The 16,606-nt window shown below is 52.7% G+C and overlaps 3 protein-coding genes across 3 annotated transcripts; 2 read left to right on the top strand and 1 right to left on the bottom strand.

Moving 5' to 3' along the window:
* Nucleotides 1–88: 88 nt before the first annotated feature.
* On the bottom strand, nucleotides 89–6,172 carry SDRG_16024 (hypothetical protein). Its single transcript, XM_008622213.1, has 15 exons — nucleotides 4,404–6,172; nucleotides 4,238–4,355; nucleotides 4,058–4,189; nucleotides 3,810–4,006; nucleotides 3,645–3,763; nucleotides 3,493–3,597; nucleotides 2,677–3,444; nucleotides 2,409–2,629; nucleotides 2,029–2,356; nucleotides 1,497–1,983; nucleotides 1,160–1,448; nucleotides 916–1,121; nucleotides 624–873; nucleotides 300–579; nucleotides 89–242 (listed from the first exon to the last, which is right to left on the bottom strand). Exons 1-15 carry the CDS (start codon nucleotides 6,148–6,150, stop codon nucleotides 114–116), a joined length of 5,376 nt encoding a protein of 1,791 aa, XP_008620435.1. The 5' UTR covers nucleotides 6,151–6,172; the 3' UTR covers nucleotides 89–113.
* Nucleotides 6,173–7,516: 1,344 nt separating this feature from the next.
* SDRG_16023 (hypothetical protein) lies at nucleotides 7,517–8,990 on the top strand. Its single transcript, XM_008622212.1, has 4 exons — nucleotides 7,517–7,874; nucleotides 7,922–8,007; nucleotides 8,056–8,330; nucleotides 8,377–8,990. The coding sequence occupies exons 1-4, from the start codon at nucleotides 7,555–7,557 to the stop codon at nucleotides 8,812–8,814; spliced, it is 1,119 nt and encodes a 372-aa protein (XP_008620434.1). The 5' UTR covers nucleotides 7,517–7,554; the 3' UTR covers nucleotides 8,815–8,990.
* A 1,234-nt stretch (nucleotides 8,991–10,224) lies between these two features.
* Nucleotides 10,225–11,959, top strand: SDRG_16022 (CAMK/CAMK1 protein kinase). Its single transcript, XM_008622211.1, has 10 exons — nucleotides 10,225–10,528; nucleotides 10,572–10,635; nucleotides 10,683–10,785; nucleotides 10,831–10,940; nucleotides 10,991–11,139; nucleotides 11,187–11,382; nucleotides 11,429–11,525; nucleotides 11,579–11,689; nucleotides 11,738–11,827; nucleotides 11,870–11,959. Exons 1-10 carry the CDS (start codon nucleotides 10,264–10,266, stop codon nucleotides 11,900–11,902), a joined length of 1,218 nt encoding a protein of 405 aa, XP_008620433.1. The 5' UTR covers nucleotides 10,225–10,263; the 3' UTR covers nucleotides 11,903–11,959.
* The last annotated feature ends 4,647 nt before the right edge of the window (nucleotides 11,960–16,606 follow it).

Here is a 16,606-nt window from a genome sequence, read left to right as displayed (position 1 = left end):
ATTGTCCTGCGCATTTTTGAACTTGCACTTCGAGGCACCAAGCTTTCGAATGTACGCTGAAACCAGTATTACCTCGAAACGGAAAGGCTGCGAAGTCAAATAACTTAATTTTGTTAAACGTGGTCCGTAGGCACCTTGACCTTTTTCTTGCGCACCTCCTTCTGTGGCTTCTCCCGGCACAAATCCTCGAGCTGCAAGCCTTGCAGCTTTACCGCTTGGTGCGAATGAGGCTTTTGCACAATCTACAGGCAACGGATTATATATATATGTCGATTGTATGCATGCAATACACAACGTACCGGCACGTCGTCGGGAACAATTTGACTCTGGCGCACGACGATGCGTCGACTCGAGTGCTCGAGGTCGAGGGCGCCACAGCCATTGCCAATAAACCGGTTTCCATCAACCGTCGCGAGCTGTGTGCCTGTGAGCAGTCGGATGCCGTACCGGCGGTTACGTTCAAACGTGTTTTTCCGGAAGATGCCTGTGCCATGCAGAACCGAGATGCCACACTGGCCATGGTTACGCAGCTTGGTGGCCACGACGACTGCAGAGCCACCAGCAACGACGACACCCGACCTACCGTCGTTATTGCGTTGTTTGGATGCAGTGCAACAACGTACCCGCGGGCGTCGTGCAAGGTCGAGTCAAGGATTACAGCAACACCACCGTGGACTGCGACGCAAGCGTCGCCACCGGTAAGGTCACAATTTACCACGGCGATGTGCCCTCCCGGCGGGACCACGACAAGCGGCATTTGTGACGTCGCGTCAAAAGACTCAGCGCCGGCAATGTGGAGGCCACGAATCTCGCCGCCGTTTGCATGCCACTGGAGTTGAGCACCAGGCGCCAGAAGCATTGTAGATGTACCACCTGTTGCACCCTGATGAGTAACCAAGTGAAAAAACTTCGCACCGTTGAGTGGTGCGAGGAGGCGAACGCGCGTTCGAATGATGACCGTGTGTGGGACTCGGTGAATACCGCTGCCCAGCACCACCGTGTCGCCAGATAGCAGCGTCGAGAGCCGTTCGACCCCAGCCTCTGAATGCAATCGCACGTAGAATTGCGAGTGAAGTGCTAACTGCGACCAGGACTTGCACACGCGCGCCATCGATGTCAAACTACAGCGAATGAGAGACTTTCGTGCCAGTATGCGTACCGTTCCAATGGTGTCGTAAAAACAGCAATGCGCGCGAGCACGTCGACCGGGAGGCTCGCGTAGCCCCCGTCTCGGGCCGTGCGGTCCTCTTGGTTCTTCAGCAAGATGCGTGGACGCTCCCACTGCGCCTCCCGCGTGTCTTCGTTCAAGTAAAATGGCAGCGACGACTTGAGACAGGTAAGGATCTTCCATGCCGTGCCCGAGATGGCGCGAAGACGCCTAGCTCGAAGCACCTGCCGGCGTTCTTGTTGATACACTCGTTGCTGCACGGACAACGCAGGCGACATTTCTACGCAAACCGTTTGGCATATCGCAGCTACATATCGGTTATATATACCTGCAACGATAAGGTCGCCGTCTTCAATGACGGACTCTTCTTCGACGATCTTCTCCGCCTCAATGCGCTCAAGCTCAAGCTCGTCTTGCGCGTGAATCGTCTCCATGGAGACGGTGGGCAGAGCCACAAACATTGGGTCGATGTGCGTGCGGAAGCCGATCGCCATACGATCGATGGATCGAAGCTGCTCTTCAATCACATCGTGCAGCAGCGCTGTATCGTTATCCATGTCGGCCGCAATCGAGGCTGCGTCAACAACGTCATCGTCAAAGCCAGCGTCGTCTTCCTCCTTCTCAACTCGCTGCGCAGCCTTGGCGGCCTGCATTGCCGCCACATCTTCGACATCTTCTATCTGAGCCATCGCATTTTCGACCGCTGACATATCGAGCGCCTCGTCGTCGCCGTCTGCCGCGTCCCGCATTGCCTCGGGCGTGACGAGGTCGCGAAGGCTTGCTTTCGTAAAGTACTCTGTTGTGAACTGCCCTTCCTATACACACAATTGAGGATCGCCATGTACAAAATAGGATCACACCGCCATGACAAGAACGTCCAAATGACGCTTCTGCTGCGCCTTGCGCAAGATGTTTTCTTCGACCGTGTGCTCGGACACGAGGCGGTAGATGTGCACGTCCCGCGTCTGGCCAATGCGGTGCGCGCGGTCTTGGGCCTGCGCATCCATCGCAGGGTTCCAGTCACTGTCGTAAAAGATGACCGTGTCCGCGCCCGTCAAGTTGATGCCGAGACCGCCGCTGCGTGTCGACAAGATGAAACAGAAAACCTTCTCGTCGGCGTTGAATCGGTCCATGAGTCGCTGCCGCTTCTCGACCGGTGTCGACCCATCGAGGCGAAAGTACGTGTGACTACACCAATTCATCAGTCACCGGAGCGTACGCACTGTATCGCGGTCCGTACCCATGAATGTTGAGGAAGATCTCGAGAATGTTTAGCATCGAGCTCATTTGCGAAAAAATGAGGCATCGGTGGCCATCGCGCTTGAGGTCGCGCAAAAGCCGGTCGAGTTGCTGCAGCTTACCGCAGTCAAACTGTACGAGCCGCTTGTCTGGGAAAAACAGGTGGCTGCGCTGCACGACGTGGTGTAGAGCAGTCGTTAATGGCGCCAACGACTCGCGAATCTAGTATGAACCATTCAGCACCCGCGTTTCACGCTCCCACAAGTTACCGCAGCGGAAGTCTCGGCCCAGCGTTCAGCCTCGCGGACGCGCCCAGCTGTAAGCGGTCCCGATACGTCGACTTGAACTGAACGCGTGCGCACGGCGTGTACGTAACATAGCACGTGGGGCAGCAACGACGCGACCGCTGCAAATCGGCGGTGCCCGGACACGACCAGAGCCTGCAACGTGTCTGATGCTGCGTTTGGCCGAGCGTGAACATCCATCGCCGCCGAAATTAGTTGCGGCAGCGTGCACGCGTGAAGCATCTCATGTGTCAAAAGCGGAACATGGCTCTGGCAACGACGCCAGTTGATCGCCACCAGCGTCGACTGCCTAGTCTGGCACGCAAGCGCTAGCAGAGCGCCACGCTCCACCATGAACGATTTCACCAGTGGGTGGGCGCTGTCCGGCACGATTGGTGGCGCCAAGAACACGTCATCAACAACGAGAGTTGACGACGACTGCAAGAGCCGCTCCGCCACACCGCTGGCTTCAAGTAGAGGAACGCACGGTGGCGGGTCCTTGGCGAGGGCGCTGGCCGAGAGCGGGTACGTGAGCGTTAGCGGCGGCACGTCCCACGGCGACGAGATTGGTCGCGGCTCAAAGAGGTCTGGGTGGTTGCACACCTTGCGGAGCTGCATGAGTACGTTCATCATGCCGACAAAGTTGCCGCCCGCCATTGCCTTGCGCGTGCTCGAGCGGGCCATGAAGTCTTCGTAGAGGAACGTTTGCCGCTTCGAGAGTGGGCACATTAGAACGTGCTCAAACTTGCCGGGCTAAAAACGCGTAAAGTACCGTATCGCAAGAACATCATATTGTACTACCATTTGCTTGGCCACGTCTTTCTTTAGGCGGCGCAAGACAAAGGGCCGGATGATGCGATGAAGACGCGCGACGAGCGACGCATTCACCGCCGCTTCACCTTCCACCTACATCGAAAATTAGTATAGTCGCGCGAGGCAATCACTACACGCACCATTGCGTTGAGCGGGTTGTTGAACCAGTACGTGAACTGTGCCCGTGACCGAAAGAGGTGTGGCATCAAAAAGTGCATGAGCGACCAGAGCTCCATGAGGTTGTTTTGCAGCGGCGTGCCTGCCTCCACATGATGATCTATACAGTTTTTGCACAAGTGGTGTACCTGTGAGAAGAAGCCGACGCTGCGTGTTGAACGTCAGGAGCGTTTGCCAGCGCTGAGACTTCCAGTTCTTGATGTTGTGGGCTTCGTCCAGGACTAGGTAATACCATTTCTTGCGCTTGAAGCACGGTGCGTCCGCGACCACGAGCTGGTACGACGTGATGCAAACTTGGAAGGCGTTGGTCTTTGACCATCCATTTCTAGCACATACGCTTGGACTCAACACCACACCAGAGAAGCAATCGCCGTACCTCAGATCTTTTCGCCGCTTGGCACTACCATAGTACGTCATGATCTTGAACGCGGGGCACCAGCGCTTTAGCTCCATCTCCCAGTTGAGAATGCACGACGTCGGCACGACAATGAGGTGGGGCCCCCAGATCCTAACGCACTATATTTCAATGTGCTAGACAGGTACGAGAGATAGATACCCTTCTGTCGCGAGCGCCGCCAGCATTGAAATGGTCTGAATTGTCTTCCCGAGACCCATTTCATCCGCCAAGATGCCATTCATGCGGTTATGCGCGAGCGATAGCAGCCACGCGACGCCTGATCCCATCACCGATGAGGGCCGTATTGGTTCAATGATCGACATACCTGCAGTCTGGTATGCGCGGAGATGCAGGGACGGGCGCAGCAAAAATGGGCGCGCGACACCAACAACTTCCCAAAGATCTTGCTCCGTTTGGGAGACACCAGCACGGACGCTCGTTGCAGATGCCTGAGCTGCCTGCACGCTTCCCGACGAGTTGGTGCTTGCAGTCAGCTGCGCGAGTGTGCCTGTGTGGCCTCGCACCGGACGCGTAACCCGTTTGGTCGTCTCTTCGTCCAAAAAATCGGTTTCAATGCCCACATCGCTGTCGCTCGATCCGATCTCAGACGCGCCCGCGACAACGTAGCGCGCCCGTAGTTCTTCAATCGACATGTCCGCGTCGGCCTCCAATTGAGCGAGCTCGTCTGCCGTGTCTTGCGCCGACTGCGCCGCTTCTTCGATCGCGATCGTCGACTCGTCGTCACCAGACTCGGTCTCCATTTCAAAGTCACCGTCGTGCGACACAGCATCGTCCGATGGCGCTTCCGCAGATGAGTATTTGGCCCGCAGCTCATCGATCGAGAGGTTGGCGTCCGCTTCCAGCTCGGCAAGCTCGTTTTTGGTGTCTTCAGCCGTCTGAGCCGCTTCTTCGGCTGCGATTGTCGTCTCGTCGTCATCATCGATGTCACTGCCCAATGAATAGTCTTCGTCGTCACCGTCACGGTCCCCAGCGCGGGGGCTGTCGTGCGCTACATGGTGTGCCCCCACGTGCGAGTCGGTGTCACAATAAGCCATAGCAGCATAGCGCGCCCGAAGCTCGTCAATCGAGAGCTGTCCTTCTTCGTCAAGCAACGCGAGCTCGAGCGCCGTGTCTTCGGCGGACTGGGCAGCCTCCTCAAAGGCGATGGTCGTCTCATCATCAAGGACGTCTCCACTTTGCATGACAAAGTCGCCATCCGAGTCGACGTCGTTGCGCAGCACATGCTCGTCTGTCGTTTCGACGGCGCTTCCTTCGGATGCTTCGGCGTCCATCGGTAGCGCAAACGTCGTAGCGAGAGCGGTCGCGTAGTTTTCTGTCTGCGCGACGAGAAACTGAAGCTGGAACTCCATCTCGTCTTTTTGCCGCGCATCTTCCGCGACCTTGAACTGATGTGCGACAACCTTGTCGATCTGGAGCCAAAACTTCTTGACGTCGCGACCAATCTTGGCCGCCAAACGCTTTCGGTGCGCTTCTTCGTGCTGGGACGAGCGTGTGGCAGCTGTCGCTTTCTTGTTGTGGTGGCTGAGCACAGAGACAGACAGCATCTTTGCCTTGCGCAGGCGCCACTTGCGCTCCTGGGTAAAGTCCGTCGCCATCCACTGCATTTCTTGCAGAAGAAAGTCCCAGTGCCGGAAACTTGCAGTGGCGTCTGTTTGCAACGCGTTTGGCAGCGTCGCTCGGCTTGTTCGGCGGCTCAGTACGACGGGAGGAGCCGCGGTCGTCACGACGCCATCGACCAGCGACAACGGCGATGCAGGTGATACACGGTCAAGCGCCTCCAGCTGGTCCATGATGGCTTGTTTGGCTTGTTGTAGAGCTTCAATTTCTTCCGCACTCGCGTCATCGGGCGCCGGACTCTCTGGTGAGACCACCCCCGACTCCAGCTTCCGTCGCTTTCGCGCTGCGGCTGTGCGCAGCCCGATGGCGCTACGCTTCGATCGCGACAGGCTTCCACGCCTCTTCGACGTCCTGAGGCCAGCTTCGTCCGTGTCGATGGACCCGAACGACGTGACGGAGCTCTGGTCACTCGTTGGAGAATCTTTCTCGTCCATCTCTCGTGACCCCAAATACAACGATCGTGTTGTGCGCCGCCAACGGCATCCGGATAATATAGAACAGCGAAATAGTGTATGGCGGGCTGTCCCAATAGGTCGTAGCTGGTGGACCAGGAGATCACAGGTTTTTGTGGATACCGGTACCCGAGTAAGATAGTACCAGAGATAGTATTATAATATCACAAGTAGTTCGTTAATTTATCCAACAAGTATCTAGATGGCTAAAGTATTGGTCTTCTCCCAAACGCTAGATTACGACTTCAACTTTGATGGGAACGCTTGGCAACACTTTTTCGTACATGTAGAGAACAAATTTAGTGTGATAAGCCGGCACTTTCATGGAAGCTTCGTTGCCGAGGAGTGTCGTCGTCACGGCAAAATATTCTGACGGGAGGAACAGGTCCCTTCCGGGGTGAGCTGGTAGGAACTTTTGTAATGAATGCGAAGCGTCGATTCACAGTATTGCGACGACGGTGCGTTGGGCTAGACAAAAGCGGTGCGTTGGGCTAGACAAAAGCCAACACTCGACCTTCGCTGCGCTGCGGTGTGCAGACTTTTCCGGGCCAACACGCCGTCGTCGCTTGCTGCAGTCTTCGCGCGCTTTTGCAATCCAAATGCAGCCGCATTGCGATTAGGTGCGGAAATACCTGATGTACGATATGTGCTCTCATAAGTGCGTCGTACTTAATATAGTAAAATGTCCCACATGGGACAGCACTTAACAGGGACAACAAAATCGCACTTCACTGGATATTTCCCGCGCGATGTGATTGGCTTAGACCAATGAAACTGCGTTTCATTAGCCAAAGTGTCGTAAATTATAGCCAATGGGTTGGCCAGAAAATACGAATTAATCCCCTGGGATGCTGGTACACCACCACGTAAACGTTCCTAACGTTACCAGCATAAAGGGTGCGTATTGAACTATTGGTATGGAAGTGCTGGGTTGTGGGCTTATGGAATGCAAGCTCATTTAACACATCCTGGACAATTGAAGGAAATGGTGCAATTTTACCGGAAACGTTATGTAAATGCTCGATGCTGCATTTTGGCTCGGCCATCCTATCTCAATCTTTGGCAATGAGTCTTCCGATGTTTGAACCTGAACTAGCGCAACAAGGCTGGAGCCTATAATCAAAGACATATATTTTTGGTGAACTCAATCTACGCGGCCTTCGGGCAACTTCCTCTTATTAAAGACCTTGGTCGCTTCTTTAGACCTGCCTATTTCATCCTCATTCTGCATGCAAACCAAGGAGGTATCCCATCGCCACAACGCCGAATTTCTAAAAATAGTTCTTGCCTCACGTCCCAGAAAAAATGGTGCTTGGCTCTATACAATCTCCTTAATAAATATTCTGCTCAAAATACTGTCGTCTTGAGCATTCGTTGCCGCTCCCCATGGTCGCTGTCCACGTCCGCGGGTCGGAATCCGGCGCTCTGCGAGCGGCGGTTGCGCTCGTTCGTGGCCTTGAGCCAGTGATGGACGTGCATCTAACGATTGCGCTGAGCAACGACCCTCTTGTCATCACTGTCGGCAGCGGTGCCTCGGCAGTGACGTGCGCCAACGTCAACGAGCTTGCCAAGCTTCTTCGCCGTCATATTCACTGGTTGCCGCCGCCGTCCAGCGAGCCACTTCGACTCTTCGTCGCAGGTGACAAATCCCAGGTCGGTAAATCGACAACGTGCATGGCTCTCCTCGGCGCCTTTCTCAAGCTCGGGTACACTGAGTTTTAGGCACTTCGTCATCTCCGCTTTATCCCATTAGATACCGCGCCGACGAGCTCGCCTATATCAAACCCACGACACAATGTGAGGCGCCGCAAATGATATCGACCTTTTGTACTCATCACGGTCTTGTATTTGCCCGAAACGTATGCATTTCACGCGACGATGTTTTAGGGATTGCCGCTGTTCCGATCGGTCCCGTCGTCTTCTTCTCTGGCTTTACACGGTCGTTTTTGGACCAGCCGGATCAACAAGCAGCAAGCAGCGTGCTGCTCGACAGCATTCGCGACGCCGTTCGTGGCCTGTCCCGGGGCAAACGCATCGTTGTTGTCGATGGCGTGGGCTATCCAAGTGTTGGGTCAATTTGTGGTGTCTCCAACGCTGATGTCGCTTCGGCACTACGCCCAATTTCGGTTTTGCTCGTGGGTAAACCTGGCGTTGGTGATGCGGTATAATGGTTGGGATGATGAACTTTTGTGACACATCCTTGTGTAGGTCGACTCGTTTAATCTCAACGCGAGCTACTTTGAGGCCGCAGGCCTCCGCGTTCTTGGAGCCGTCTTCAATCGGCTGCCCGCTGAAGGGTACTACTGCCTTGCTAACTGCGAGCGCAGCGTGCGTCAGTACTTTGCACACCATGCGTACCGCGACCAAAAGGCGTATGGATTTGTGCCAGAGTTCTCACCGACCATCACCGATGACACGAGCGCGACCTACGAGCAGATTGTTTCGAACTTCACGGCGTCCGTTGATGTCGTCGGCTTGCTTCGCGATGCGCGAAATGTCATCAACGCGACACCAAAGCGACGTTTGGAGCCATTGGCGCTGCCGGAGTCACCGCCGCTCAAGAAGGCGAGGCCGCTCACAATCGCGTTTCAAGACCGAAGCACCGTTCAGACACAAGCCGCAGCTAGTGGTGCTGCCTCGTCGTGACGCGGCTAGGTTACTGTGCCTTTAATTTGTATGCGAACCCCACCAGACATGCATGACGCAGTCGTCGTCAACCAGCAAGCCTGGCCGACGATTGCCGAAAAGGGCAAGGGCTCGAATTCGTAGGTAACAAAATAACCTCGTGCGTCAAGAAATAACGTCTTAGTTACGATCTTCGAGCTGCTTTGTTTCACCTTTGCGTACGGTAGCAACTTCGCGGGCGCGCAGATAAGCACTGTAGTCGGCCACCTTGGTGTTGTCGGGCAGCGGCAGTTGCTTTCCGTACGTCTTCTCGAGTTCTGCTGGAGAGAACGTGTGGAAGTACTCGTTGGCGTGAGTTTGACAAGTGGTGCAGAATGTGACGCGGCCGCCACACACACGACAGGCTTGGAGGAGGTGCAAAAGATTGATGTACGTCGTCGCGGAATTCGTGATCGTCGGTGACAACTTTCTCAGCAGTTTTTGATACGATAGACTCTCTGGACGCGAGTCTTAAGTGACAGAGTAAGTGGCTTGCTTACCTCTCTTCTTCTTCCTGCCCTCGGACGTGTCTTTTTGCTGGATTTTGAATGGGCTAATGCGTCCCGGTGGCGTCTCGAGGGCAGCACCGAAATTCGTCGTGGGATCTGGGTGTACGTTCAGGTGGCGCGTCGCACGATTGTGCAAATGATTGAACTCAAGGTGGCACTGCATGTGCAGCTCGATGCCCCTAGTGACCTTGCGCTGCACGACGTTTTTTGTCACGTTCACTTCCGTCTCCGTTGTTGCTGATTTGCGCTCGCGGCGCTTCATCAACACGAACGCTACGGAAGGGATCGCATCTGCGTCCGTGATCTTCGAAGTTCTCACCCCGCATTTCATCAAGCACCGATTCGTTTGCCGTCTGATAGGTAGCGATTGATCCCCGCGAACTAGGCCAAGCGGTAACATTTATGCGATCCGAACGAACATATACCTGCTTCGACGACCGACGGGGTCCTTGCTGAGGTTCTGGTCGCGCATTGCAGAGCTTGTGATGCGTGGAAGCTGTTTTTCGACAGCAGCCCTGGCTGGTGGTAGCGACTATTGCAACATCAGCTCACATCATAACACCACAGGAAGAATCTCACGCTGCAACTGGCAGATTTTGGCAACGAGTCCGTGGTTGTCGGCATCTTTACCAGCGGTCCTCGTGGCGACTTCAGTGGCGATCGTGGTCGCACGACATGGTCGATCTCGTGCGGGAACGGATGCATTTGAACCTTCTGTGGCGTGAAAGGTCGATGAAGCATCGCATCATAGGCGCCTTTGGTCTCGACAAATAGCTTTCGGATCCGCGGCTCCAGGGCATCCGCCATCCTCAGCGTCCGCGCTTGCTAAAAATAGTCTTTGCACCTAAATGAAAATTCTAGAACTAGGACATATCCGAATCCAACGACTCCAAAATCTCGAACCAGAACATTCGCTCGGAACATGGGCAACTCCAACTCGTCTCCATCAACCGCCGATGTCACGGCAGCGAACCCCGATGACGCCGGGGCTGGAAGCGGCCGATGCCCCAGCATAGGAGGCCTGGATGACTCCTTGGTTGCTCCTATGAGTACAACTGAGATTCATATCCAGCCAACGGCAGATGCGTGCCAATCGACACCGTCCAAGCAACTCCAAGCAACAGACTTTGACCTTGAGGTCGAGAGCGCGATGGCATCGACCACGACATTTCCCGATACAGGCCCAGGTATGTTTTGCGCTTCACAACCCATGCGTAGCATCAGGTGTAGAGCCATCGGGTCGATCTCGACGTGTTGAAGACTACTACGTCCTGGAGAGCACACGCCTTGGAAGGTAATAACACATATACAGAGAATTAGGCCCTCACTCCACGCTCGCAGAGGTCACTACGCCACCGTGTATCGCGGGCGAAGCCGCCGCACGAACCAACCAGTAGCAATCAAGAAGATTCGCCGGGCTCTGACCGACGAAACGCGGCTCAAGGTACTTTCGAACCGTACACCGTGAATCTTAGCTCGATGTCCTAAGTCGGAAGTTGCCGCGCTCCGCAAGATTCAAGAACACCCGAATATTGTATCCCTCCTCGATGTCTTTGAGACCGCCGGCGACGTGTATGTCGTCATGGAGCTCTGCACGGGGTACAAGTCGATATTGAAGATACATTATGCAAGCCATCCATCCTGCACAGCGGTGAACTCTTCGAGCGATTGGCAGAGAAAGGTCCGTACTCGGAGATGGACTGCGTTCGACACGTGCGCTGCATGGCGGAGGCCGTTGCGTTCATGCACGCCAACGACATTGTGCACCGCGACCTGAAGCCCGAGAATATTCTTCTGAGTAAGTTTATAGGCCAGATCATACATACAATCGTCTTCAAATCGCAGGCACCCCCGACGACACGCTGGCTTGCATCAAAATCGCCGACTTTGGCCTTGCCAAGATCACGACCGCCACATCCATGAAGACCAAGTGCGGCACGTGGGGCTATTCTGCACCCGAAATGATCTCGGGGTCTGGATGTACTTTCGGCTACGACGCGAAGGTCGACTCGTGGAGCCTTGGCACCATCCTTTACATCCTGTACGCTTGGAAATTATGATGCGCTCATCGATCGAGACTTTTGTAGACTCTGCGGCTTCCATCCTTTCGACCCTAACGGAACACGATCCGACAATGACATGATCGCAGCAATCAAAAAGTGCCACTTCGACTACGCAGATGAGGTAGGTGTCGCAAAGTGCTCAAAATCATGACCCGTGAGGCGACGCTTGGATAGGCGTGGGTGGGTATTTCGATTCAAGCGAAAGACTTGATCAAGCACCTTCTCGTCCTTGACCCAAACGAGCGCTATTCGATTGCCGACGTTCTCGCTCATCCATGGATCACGGTATATGATCTCCATGCGACTACGTATCGCATAGTATTGAATGTACAGGGCCGCGAAGGCGTCGACATTCCTGTGCAGCCTCTATCGCCGACTATACACACGGACCTCGCGCGCTTTCAAAAGACAACGAGAGCCAAGGTCGGTGAGCTGTTACACAATCGTTTACATATGACACCGTAGATGTACGATGAAGTTGATGAGAACGAGGCATAGCTCCGCTAAATGAGGCAAATACAAAAACAGATTCGCAAATGAGACCGATCACGCCGATGCTGGGGTTCTTCGTCGTGTCGAGTTGTTGAAACATTTGGCGCAGCTAATGTTAGTGTGTGAATCGGACCTTGAGGGTTTGTGCCAAACTCGGCAAGTATCTTGAACGACACGAGCGTGTAGTATCTACTAGTATACTACACGACGCGGCATCGTGACGCAAATCGCTCGAGATGAGCGCGGCACAACTTTGCTGCACGTTTGGAGTCGCGATGCTGCACATTGATCCCAAACCTGCCGCCGTACGGGTAACCGATTACACAGAAACGGTTGTTCGAACCAGTGAAATAAACAGTTGGGTGTGAGACGACGCCAAGCTTCCAAACGAAGTGCCTGATGTGCCAAGACGCCCTGTTGAGCGCGCATCACGACCACCGCCGGAGTAAGAAAAGCAGCGCTTTTTCATGTTTCTGTAGAGCCGTTATTCAATCCTTGCATGCGTCATTTGCTCTCGTCGCCCTAGGCAGTCTCTCAATTCTGTAACAAGAATAGCTCACACATTTCGCGCCTTTTACGTAGGTTGCATGCCAGCGTTGTGGCTTCTTGTCTCGATGAGCCTCATATCTGTTCTAACTATACCTGGCCTTGTGGGTTTTATTTCTCTCTCGTGAGCCCATTCGGCACGCTCTCAATCAATCAATTAAACGTATTCACGTTGAAATCAAATAGAAAAACTAACCCAAAGACTTCGCATACGTAGCGCTACGCCTGAATGCGTGGGAGTTGGCATCAGCACTTGGTCGTTGGGAGTGAGCTGCGTACGGAGAGATCCATCCCGTGGTGGACCCCACTCGCCGAGTCATAGCTCGCGCGAGGTCGTACGCAGGCTCCTGTACTCGGACCACCGACAGAGCCTTCGGGTGTGTTTCAAACGAAACCGTCCGAGCCCGCATCCAAATAAATCTGGATATCGACCGAGCACATAGAACCGACGCCGCACGCGGCGCGGCCGGACGATCTGAGCAATAAGCGATTTGGGTCCAAGTAGGATCGTCATCATGGCCTCGTGGTATCTTCAGTACGGACATTGACACCGCGTTTCTAAATGTACTCTGCTTGAATTGAAAGTGAAGTTGTTTTTGTAGCGGCTCCGATTGTGGGCAGCGTTTGCTACAACCAATGAAGGAGGAGTTTTGCAGCATGCATTCATCATGGCTGTATTCATCTCGGTCTATGCACAGTACCGGTATGTGAGCCGGATTGTCGTCGACGCGAGGTTCTCTTTTACTTCCACATTAATCGTCGCTCTGTACTGTGTCTTAACCCCACTGTGTCTTGACCCCACGTGTCTCTGCTCTACATGACCCTTTGTCCGCTGGAGTGCTAAATTCCATTTTAGGTATATGTCGCTGCTCGTTGACACACCAATTCATCGTGAGCTCGAGGTTTGTCGTTTGTGATCCTCGCGCCCCAGATTCTAGTCTACTTCTTGATTGTGCCGTGGGTCTGGGTCCACAGTCTTGTGCACCTCGTAAATCAGGTGCCCATGGACCGCACGCTTGTCTCGACGACATAATCGTCGCTTTTTTCTTTATCTTCCTTCTGAGCCACGTGACACTTCATTACCTAACACAACTCGCACTCTCCGTGACGGTCCAAGCCACCCAAACAGAGTCAGGCTCAGCTCGATTAACTGCGTCGCAAAGTCATGCCAACATTCGCCGTCTTTCGAGCTTTAAGGTCAAAGACGCGTCAACTGTCAGCCACATTGATAAAGATTATCAAATACCATTAATAGCAAACTCTCAGAAAAAAATCTTTAAGTTTACCGTGGTAAAATTCCCGGATAAGTTCGTTTACCGTACTTCTACGGGGCAATTTACCGCATTTAGCCGCCACGCGGCGTCGAACCTAGTGGCAACTCGGCGTGGATACAAGGTATATGCGTCTTCTATGTCGGCTATGAATACCATTTTGAGCGATGAAGCTGGGCGATGGACGTGCTGCCAGGGGTAAATAAGTACCCATGCGTGCTGCATGCTAATAAAGATTCCTGAAAGAGCTTCTAAAAGCAGTACTAGTACAGCCCATTGCAATGGAATCACAGCAGTTTAGTGCTTATCGAGTAACCATTTTGGGTTGGCTTGTGTACCACCGCCGTATTAGAGAAAGTCCTTTGTACAATTGACTTTTTCAATCAACTAAGCTACTTCGCAGAAAAAATAGCCCTGTAAAAGCCGCGCAGTATGCAATAAAGTCATTGGCAGCATATAATAGGTGCATGCAACGTGTTCAATACAAGCTCCATGTTTTATATGTACGTATCGCACAAAATGTCTCACGTACTCTGGTGGTACGACGCCCCATTGGTATACCATCCGCCGTGGGTTCGACACTGCATGTCGTTATTTTTTGGTGTGATATTATTGAACAATATTTTGCTCATCTTGCTGTTTTTGCCGTTGGCGCCGTTGCAATATGAGTACGACAACTCCACCGGTGTGTGCTTTGTCATTTGAATGCAAAAGTGATTGTGCGTCGAGTCCTTAGTAGACCAGCTCACTAGCTCTTTATGGAGATGATAGAATGCATGCATGTCATGCGTTGTATTTCTTCGCGGTGAATCAACCACATTCGACACCTCAACCACGCAGCGGACTCAGTCGGTGCATGCGTTGAAATAGGTTGGATGGCATGTTTGAATTCGATAGTCCTGTTCTTTACTCTGACATGCATAGCCCAGTTATGCGAGTGAATCACTACACTTCTGCACACTTACTGGTACTACTAAACCAACTTTATGAAATGCAATTCGACACGGAGCCTCATGGAATGTGACGGGAAGGACCCCTGCCGGAGGGTGATTCTGTGTTATAAGTGGCGATTAACATTGTGTGAGGCCACGGCAACGGCACTTATCGGTTCGCTCTGGTCTAGTAGGATGTAATTCGCCAAATAATGGATTATGTGCCAGCGAGCTTCGCGTTCTCTTCGCATAGTGACTTCCCAGAAATAATACGAATCTACTTTTTCAGTCGCCCGCCGCTCGGCTGCGCAGCCACGACCGCCAAGCACTTGAAGAAGAAGACAGATATATGTACTAGTACATGTAAACACATCTCTATGTTTGCGACGCGTTTTCAACAACGAAAATAATGTGAAACACGATCATATACCAACGTTAGCGCTACGTACGGTATAGTTTGTCGTGAACTCGCTCGCGGGGTTGTGCAGTGTCTAGCTCGTTGGTGCTGCTCATCTGTTGACGCCTGAACAGCCATCTATTTACTGGTTCCTATCATTTCAGGACTCGCGCTTGTTGCCAGCAAAGGGGGCAGAGGAGGTGGATTACCACGCCTGCCATGGGTTGGCGAGACTTAGCAGGCCGAAGCCAAATCGAAGCTGCGTTGAGGTTTAGCTGGCCTTTGCCTGCTCCTCCTAAAAACTCTTTTTCTACTCTCTACCGATACATTGAAACGCCCATTGCACAACAACCAGCACAACGTTAATCGTAATTACATTTATAATGACCACTAACGCAGGGACGAAATAGATTGCGATCCTCTCATTAGACGACATGTCTATTTGAGGCAACATCTCTTGAGCATAACGTTACCAGTAGCTGCCAGTAGCTATACGTGTACAATACGTATAGGTCAAAGAGAGGCATTCGGGACGTAAAATGGGCTACACCAAAGTGTAACTGACGTTTTATAGGTCAAAGAGAGGCATTCGGGTCGTAAAATGGGTTACATCAAAGTGTAATTGACGTTTAATAGGTCAAAGTAATGGTCAAATGACGGGTTTATGAGTTCAAACATATTTCGACGTAGTAGCTCTTGGCATAAGTCTAAGTCATTTGTATACTACTCGGTACCGACGATACAATTTATTAGCGTGCTCGGTAGCAAGCATGAAATGTTTCACAGCACTCGTTACCGATGATTCAATTTATTAACGCGCTCGATACCGACAATGTATCCTGGTATCGTACTCGGTAACGATGATGAGGTTCCTTTGGTTCTCGGTACCGATTATACGTTCTGCTATTCAGATACACTTACAGTGTACTTATAAACCAATGATGTTTGTTGGTCGTAGTTGTTGAAGTGGTCGTCAATTTATCGGTCGTTGTTCTCGGGGGTGCCGCAGCGCTGCATTGGTGTGGTCTATGGGATGCGTGAGAATGACTACGGTACGTTTTCCAAGAAAGGTTGTGGCGAGATTTTTACGTGCCGTCGACTCGGCTCGATGCACGCGAAGTCTATAACATGCGTGCTGCACAGCACACGCTATGCCCCCGCATCAGTTGCAACGTTGCAAACGAAGCTCTCGCCCCATATTAAATACCAAATAATATACACCGCAGTGTAAGCTTATACACCGCAGTGTAAGCTTAAGCAGCAATACACCGCAGTGTAGCTTTTAAAACAGCAATACACCGCAGTGTACATATGGTAATGAGCTGTCGGTTGTGTCGGGACACATCCGGTATGGCTCCCGAGACCGACACGAGGCGAGCTCTCATAGCCGACTTTTCGTGAGTTCTTGTAGCCGATATCCGTATTCTGAGCACTCCTAAGAAAAAAACGCATCAGAGCGCTCCAAAAAAAGTTTACCGAATTTACTTTTACTTTTGTCGTTTTCGCATGCATGATCTCATACCGAGCTAGACAGCATTCGAACGATTGCAGCACCTCCAAACTA

Source organism: Saprolegnia diclina, assembly GCF_000281045.1.
Source record: "Saprolegnia diclina VS20 unplaced genomic scaffold supercont1.110, whole genome shotgun sequence".
Lineage (NCBI taxonomy): Eukaryota > Oomycota > Saprolegniomycetes > Saprolegniales > Saprolegniaceae > Saprolegnia > Saprolegnia diclina.
This window is presented reverse-complemented; position numbering and strand designations above follow the sequence as displayed.

Coding starts and splice junctions, on each gene's coding strand:
- SDRG_16024 (XM_008622213.1), bottom strand. CDS start 6,150: ATGGACGAGAAAGATTCTCCAACGAGTGACCAGAGCTCCGTCACGTCG. Junction 4,007..4,057: donor AAGCGGCGAAAAGATCTGAG/GTACGGCGATTG, acceptor CGTATGTGCTAG/AAATGGATGGTCAAAGACCA. Junction 2,630..2,676: donor GGGCCGAGACTTCCGCTGCG/GTAACTTGTGGG, acceptor GGTTCATACTAG/ATTCGCGAGTCGTTGGCGCC.
- SDRG_16022 (XM_008622211.1), top strand. CDS start 10,264: ATGGGCAACTCCAACTCGTCTCCATCAACCGCCGATGTCACGGCAGCG. Junction 11,383..11,428: donor GGCACCATCCTTTACATCCT/GTACGCTTGGAA, acceptor AGACTTTTGTAG/ACTCTGCGGCTTCCATCCTT. Junction 11,828..11,869: donor AAAAGACAACGAGAGCCAAG/GTCGGTGAGCTG, acceptor ATGACACCGTAG/ATGTACGATGAAGTTGATGA.
- SDRG_16023 (XM_008622212.1), top strand. CDS start 7,555: ATGGTCGCTGTCCACGTCCGCGGGTCGGAATCCGGCGCTCTGCGAGCG. Junction 7,875..7,921: donor GGCGCCTTTCTCAAGCTCGG/GTACACTGAGTT, acceptor TTATCCCATTAG/ATACCGCGCCGACGAGCTCG. Junction 8,008..8,055: donor GACCTTTTGTACTCATCACG/GTCTTGTATTTG, acceptor ACGATGTTTTAG/GGATTGCCGCTGTTCCGATC.